This window comes from Ipomoea nil, unplaced genomic scaffold (genome assembly GCF_001879475.1).
Source record: "Ipomoea nil cultivar Tokyo-kokei standard unplaced genomic scaffold, Asagao_1.1 scaffold2957, whole genome shotgun sequence".
Classification (NCBI taxonomy): domain Eukaryota; kingdom Viridiplantae; phylum Streptophyta; class Magnoliopsida; order Solanales; family Convolvulaceae; genus Ipomoea; species Ipomoea nil.
In genome coordinates this window covers 112,654-119,802 of record NW_017619385.1, presented here as the reverse complement: position 1 = coordinate 119,802, position 7,149 = coordinate 112,654, and the positions used below count along the sequence as shown (strand labels likewise).

General features: G+C 35.5%; 1 protein-coding gene across 1 annotated transcript; it reads right to left on the bottom strand.

Moving 5' to 3' along the window:
* Positions 1-3,666: 3,666 nt before the first annotated feature.
* On the bottom strand, positions 3,667-5,774 carry LOC109162636 (eukaryotic translation initiation factor-like). Its single transcript, XM_019311324.1, has 3 exons — positions 5,720-5,774; positions 4,010-4,113; positions 3,667-3,919 (listed from the first exon to the last, which is right to left on the bottom strand). Exons 1-3 carry the CDS (start codon positions 5,772-5,774, stop codon positions 3,764-3,766), a joined length of 315 nt encoding a protein of 104 aa, XP_019166869.1. The 3' UTR covers positions 3,667-3,763.
* Between the last annotated feature and the right edge of the window lie 1,375 nt (positions 5,775-7,149).

Below are 7,149 nucleotides of genomic sequence, written 5' to 3'. Positions count from 1 at the left end.
AAATCAATTTTTCTTTCATGTGGGGGATTGTTGGAAAAAATAGCTTAAAATGGCATATTAATTATTAAGTAGCTATTTTGTGGTACAATTATCAGTGGGGTCCACTTCCGATTTGGGTCGGGTCAAAGTGGATTTGGGTTCTTCGTAGTAAGACAAAGATATTGATATATTGTACGCTCAAAACGAATAATGGGTGAATGAGATATTGATTCTCAAAGTAGACCCATTTGAGTTGGAAAATGAAGGGAAAAAGTGAGCTTTTGTCCCACATTGGTTTGAGAAAATGATTTGCCCCACTATTTATACATGAGCTCCTTTTAAGCTTATTGAATTGTATAGCATAGAGACTCTTTCTTGCGTGCAGGGGGGTGCAAATCAAATCCTAGAATGAGATCGAAAAGGCTTGGATCAAGCCTGATCTCGTGTGCGTCGGCACCTCCGGGTATGACATCATTTTTCGACACAGCCACGGAGGAACACAAAACTTTAAAGGCTTGGATCAAGCCTGATCTCGTGTGCGTCGGCACCTCCGGGTATGACATCATTTTTCGACACAGCCACGGAGGAACACAAAACTTTATGATGACTTGGATCAAGCCTGATCTCGTGTGCGTCGGCACCTCCGGGTACGACATCATTTTCCGACACAGCCACGGAGAAACACAAAACTTTATGATGATTTCGTGGGGTCTGGGTACTGCAAGTTTCGGCCAAGTGGCCGAAACTTTGAAGTGGCCACTTGGCCGAAACTTGGAGATGGCCTAAGTGGGCCGAAACATTGCAAATCAAAGTTTGGGCCATTGGCCAAACTTTGATTTGTAAAGTAATCAAAGTTTCGGCCATGGCCAAACTTTGATTTACAAAGTTTTCGGCTAGCCGAAACTGTGCATGCAGCACAGTTTCGCTGCATGCACAAACCAGGCAGTATATTCCCATTTTGTGACTGTTGGGATTTAATTCCAGCTGTTATGGAATTAATGGCATTGTTAATTTTTTGAATTAACACCCATGTTAATAGTGGATGTTACAAGAAGTTGTAGGGTGCCCTTAAATGCCATAATAAAGGCTATTGACTCCTCATTCCCTATATAAGAAGGGGTAGAGTGCAGCAGAATTTTACTAAGGAAAAAAGTAACAAGAACACAGAAGAAAAATATCTTTTTCAAGCCTCAAAATACTTCTGCTTCTACTCCATTCTTAAAGCTGCGTTTTGCCCGTGCTCTTGTTCGCCGGGTTCGTTCGTTTGGGTGCTCAAACGTCGAACCGTTGTACGTTTTATCCTGGGAGACCTAGGCCACAACGCTCCTAGCACTTTTGGGAGGTGGCAAATAAGGTTTTAAGGAAAGAAAGGCACCTTGCCTAACTCGTACATTTCTTTCTTCCTTCTCCTTCTTTCTTGTTTTGGATTATGCTTTTAAGCAAAAATCCGTTCTTTCTTGTTAATTTGGAATTATAATCTAAGGATTATATTTTCTTTTGGTTGATATATATTGGTATATCTTTTTCGTAGATATACATTTATATATAACCGTTGGGTCCGTCTTATATATATTTGTGTGTATATATATATATTTCGGATATATATATCCAATAATATTTTATATATATTTCGTATGTATATATATAAATATTATTTTACGGATATTAAATCGATTGTGGTTCATTTTCACCAACAAAAACACGGTCAAACAGCTTTGTCTCTTACGTAAAAGCCGAGGGGAAAACGACAAAAACACAAGCAAGTCACCGGAGATCTTTGTCATTTACGTAAACGCCAAGGGGAAAAAGACAAAAAACAAGAACACTACTGTAGCATTGACCGGAGAATCAAGTGCCACTACAAGAAAAATGCACATAGACAACGGTTAATAACCGTTGTCGTAGGGGTATAATTTCTGTTGTTGAAGCCGGTGTTGTTGTAAGTCCCGCGCATAGACAACGGTTTTTTAACCGTTGTCTTTTCTAGAAACAACAACGGTTTTTTAACCGTTGTCTATTAAGTGTTGTTGAAGCCGGTGTTGTTGTAAGTCACGCACATAGACAACGGTTAATAACCGTTGTCTTTTCTAGAAACAACAACGGTTTTTTAACCGTTGTCTATTTAGTATTGTTGAAGCTGGTGTTGTTGTAAGTCACACACATAGACAACGGTTAATAACCGTTGTCTTTTCTAGAAGCAACAACGGTTTTTTAACCGTTGTCTATTAAGTGTTGTTGAAGCTGGTGTTGTTGTAAGTCACACACATAGACAACGGTTAATAACCGTTGTCTTTTCTAGAAACGACAACGGTTTTTTAACTGTTGTCTATTAAGTGTTGTTGAAACCGGTGTTGTTAAAAATCACGCACATAGACAACGGTTTTAAACCGTTGTCTTTTCTAGAAACGACAACGGTTTTTTAACCGTTGTCTATTAAGTGTTGTTGAAACCGGTGTTGTTAAAAGTCACTCACATAGACAACGGTTTTAAACCGTTGTCTTTTCTCGAAATGACAACGATTTTGTAACCGTTGTCTATTGTGTGTTATTGAAACCGCTGTTGTTAAAAGTCACACCCATAAACTGTTGTCGATAGTAAAATAGACAACGGTTTTTAACCGTTGTCTCAACGGCAACGGTTTTTAACCGTTTTTAACCTACTTAAATTTTAATCATATAAAAAATCAATTTATCCATTCACCATCGCCAAGTGTAGTTACATAATTTTGCACAAGCTAAGGTTCAAAATACAAAAGAACTAATTAACAAGTCTAAATACTTCCATGACCAATTCAAATCGAATCATCGTCCAAGTCATATACTACAAAAAACAATTCCACGAACCAAGTCTAAATGATCACAACGTTCTAATGATCAAATCATACCTACTCTATATAACTTGATAGAATATCGGCCCATTCAAAACGCACCAGATCAATAACCGCTTTATCATAATCAAGTTGTTGGAACTACATGTAAAAAGTGAGTAAATAAATTAGTACGTAGTCAACATAACATTATAAAAGATAGCTAGATAGATAGATAGTGAGACTACAAAAATAAGCCAAAACTACTGGCATAATGCAGTAGTATATGCAGTGGTCATTCATTATCCTTTGCATTTTCTTGGATTTGGACAGCTCTAATATATGCCCAACAGGTACAACTTGGATTTGGACAGCTCTACTAGTGTTCATCATATGCAATGGTATGTTGTTAGGCAGTTAGGCTAGGTCTCATGGCAATAAACCGAGCTGAGCCACATTTTTAATTGTTGGGTCTATATTCATTAGTAATTTATGAGAACATTTAATTTAATTGTAGGCACAATCCATGTAGCCTACGAAAAGAATTCCCACTTTTTCATATACAAATTTGTGCATGGACTAAATTTAAACTTAATACATTTTGAGTGCCTGCAAAAAGGAGTGAAAAAATGGTCCCATATACATTCTGGACATCATTTTAGTAATCACAACTTAGGCACCATCAGTCTGTTATCACACACCTCATTAACCATTTTTCATGTTATATCAACTTCTAAATGATGTCAAGACTTGCAAGGATAGAACTCTGAAGGGCAGGATGTGCAATCCTTCCAAAAATAGCAATAAGTGTTTTAGACAAGATTCTCATCAAATATGGAACGCACAGAGGCAGTATAGTAGGGTAGTCCCACTGATCAAAATGAAGAACAGAACAAGATATTTCTTCATGACACTCTAAATTAAGTATGTTGATCAAAGTCACAAAAAGAAACAACTAAGTTGCATATAGTTTTGGCATCATAAAAAGATCAGTGGCATAGTATTTACCTGAGCCGCTTCATTGGCTGCATTTTTGGTCCACAAAGAAAGTTTGTCCTGTCTCTGACGCACACTGGCAACCACTCCACATATCTCCTCTGCTTCATCAAATTGCTCTCCAATCAAAGCCATCAGCTATACAATAAAAACAATAGAATAGTAAAACATTAATGTGTATAATATTAAAATTTAAAGAATAAAATTTTTCCACCAAGAATATATTACAGTTTCAAGCCACATGGTGTCAAGAATTGCCTTCCTGCTGCTGCTGACAGTCCACTTGCCTCCATTGGCAAACTCAGGATCTTCCCATTTTGGCTCAATCCCAACTTTAAACAGATGAAAAATAAATTCATATCGCTTAAAAATATTTAAGTAACAAGACAAATAATATATATATTCAGGTCACAGAAATTGGTTCTTTCTTGGTTATTCAAGCATGAATATTTGCACACAATTTTGGTTCAATGCAGTGAAGTAACCTGTCAAATACTAAATTGCTTAACCTTTCACAATTTTGGTTTGCACACAGTTTTATTAGGGGAAAAAATCCAAAGAAACTTAACAAACAGACCTATGAACTTCTAATCAAGAATTTTCTTAACCTGTCAGAAGAATCACACAAGTGGGTCATACTTAATAGCATAAAGTAAACTAAAAGATCAACAACAATGAGTATTTATCAAGATTATAAAATGATGAAGCTTAAGGGTCCATGAAAGAAGCTAGGGTTAGAAGTCTTATCCACAAATAATATCAGAAATCTGAAAGGGAAGCTCCAAATTTCTTCTTTTCTTGAATCCTGAGGCTCCTAGTTGGACCACAAGTTTCTAGGTAATATAAGAAACAAATTCTCTCAATTAAGTGCTTTCTTGTTCACATACAATGTCTACACCTAGATGGAAAAACAAAATTCACTTCATAGCTTAGATTGATACTGCAGTTGCGATTATAGAGTGGTTCATCAAGCATACACAGAGATTGAATACAAATAAACAACTCGAATACAATGCCATAACAGCTTGATTAATAATCTGCCACTGGACCAATGTGCATAAAGCCTACTGAACCAAATATGATTTTACACAAATCAAATTTACTTCAATGACACAAAACAAAAAGCTAATAAGCAGAGTCATTACTTTAAAACAAATCAAAATCAAGAAAAGATAACATCTTGCTAAACTTCACAGGTTTTAGGCAAAACAGAATCTATAACCACCCATAAGTGACTACAAACTTAAATTTGATGCAGTATGCCTGGTAATCATTATGCAAAGCGTTGTCAACTCATTATTTTATTCAGCTGCTCAGTTGCATATTTGTTTGCCTCAATTTTTGAAATCCATCAAATTCAAAGTGGCAAAATAAAAACCTGCCATAAAAAAGAGGAATTTGCACGTGTAATTGAAATATCATGCCTTAGTAGTAATAGCTTGATCGACGTGATGTTGTGACTCGTTAATAAATTGTTGCCAAAAAGATTTGCACTAGAGAGGTGTTATCAACGTTTTTTATGCTGGAACCTGAAAGGGGAGCATAGGAAAAGCAAGTGAATTTTTTGAAAATGCATTACAGCAATCAACCAAGATGCAGATGGTGATGGGCCTTGACAATGAATAAGAAAATATTGATGTTCTAAGACACTTCAAATATTTCAAATTGTAAAATCATTAGCAACTCTAGAAACCTGTGGGGTTAGAATGAAATAAAGTCAGGAAATATCTAGAAGAGGGGAAGAAAGGGGGAGCACAGGAGAAGCAAGTGAAATTTTGAGAAAGCACAACAATGCATGGGAAAACATTGATGTTCAATTGTTAACAGCGACAACATTCCAATTTGTAAAATATAAAAAAGGGACACTTTCTTAAGTGCACCACTGAAATGGGTGATCAGACATGAAACATCATAATGTTCAATTAATCATAGCCATACAGATGAACGTGCTCTTTTGGTAATTGCTTTGATGTCTTCCTTCCCTGTCCAACATCGGGGCATTGAATCGGAATCACAGCAAAATAATGTAGAAAACCTATCAACAATTTTGGAACACTTCTCAATATGTTCACACATTTATAGTTCCAAACTTCAAATAACAACACACTCAAACTATAAAACGAATTCATGTTTCCCCTAAAAATACTAACCATTGTATCTGATAAACACACAGCTAACATTATAGAAAAAATTCTGTTGCATATATAAAGAGGACTACAAGTTTTCAGGCATAAGAAACAATTGTGATAAACACACAGAAATTTTTGCAAATCTGTTGCAAACACACCGGACTACAATCTGTTGCATTCTCAGAAATTTTTCACATCGTCAAACCCCAATTCCCCAACCCTAGCTTCAATCCAAAATTGTTTAGCATAAACACACGCATTGATACTATCAAATAATATTTGGATGAATTTCACAGCTTATTACGTTACAAGAGAAAAACTAACCTTCAATTTTTCACACAAGTTTACTGAGTTCTTCACGGCGGCGGCGGCGGCAGAGGAGGGAGGCGGCAATGGCGGTAGAGGTTGTAGGCAGCGACGACGTCGGAGGTTGGAGGCGGCGTGAGAACTGGGAATGACGGTGTTAGTCGGTGTTACTGTCCAAGGAGAAAATTTGCAATGGAGAGAAATTTCGAACGATGGTCGAATTTTGTTGAAAGGAAATTTTGCAAAGAGGGAAAAATTCGCGCTAAGTTAAAACTTGTAAAGAGGGAAAGAATTGAAGAAATTATTTTTATTTTACAAAGAGGAAAATAACATAACATATATTATATATTATATACTCCGGTACTATGTACTAATATACTTTAAGGAAAATAACGAAATTTTATTTTAATTTTATAATAAACTTTCATTTTTTTCAAATTAAATAAGTACATTCATGGTTTTATAGGGACGGGGTCCACCATAAACCGAGTATATAGGTATAGAACGGGGGTAAGAAAATATTAGTTTTATTACCCGGGATGCAGACCCAAAATAGTACCGAGTATATAGGTACAGAATGCGAGATTTATAAATTTCTATGCTGTAGATTCTTAATTTCTATACTGTAAATTCATAAAATCTTTACTCTTGATTCATAATTTCTAAACCGTAGATTCATAATTTAAATACAATAGATTCATAATTTAAATACAGTAGATTCATAATTTCTATACAGTAGATTCATAATTTCTATACTGCAGATTCATAATTTCTGTATTGTTGATTCATAATTTCTAAACTGTATAGTTATCAAATTATGAACATATAGTTATGTGATTTGTGAATACAGAGTTCAACAATTAGGAATATGAACATCGAAAATTATGAACATAGAGTTCTGTAATTGTGAATATAGAGTTCAATCATTATGAA

Coding starts and splice junctions, on each gene's coding strand:
- LOC109162636 (XM_019311324.1), bottom strand. CDS start 5,774: ATGTTGGACAGGGAAGGAAGACATCAAAGCAATTACCAAAAGAGCACG. Junction 4,114..5,719: donor CCAAAAGAGCACGTTCATCT/GTATGGCTATGA, acceptor ATCTGTTTAAAG/TTGGGATTGAGCCAAAATGG. Junction 3,920..4,009: donor ACACCATGTGGCTTGAAACT/GTAATATATTCT, acceptor TTTATTGTATAG/CTGATGGCTTTGATTGGAGA.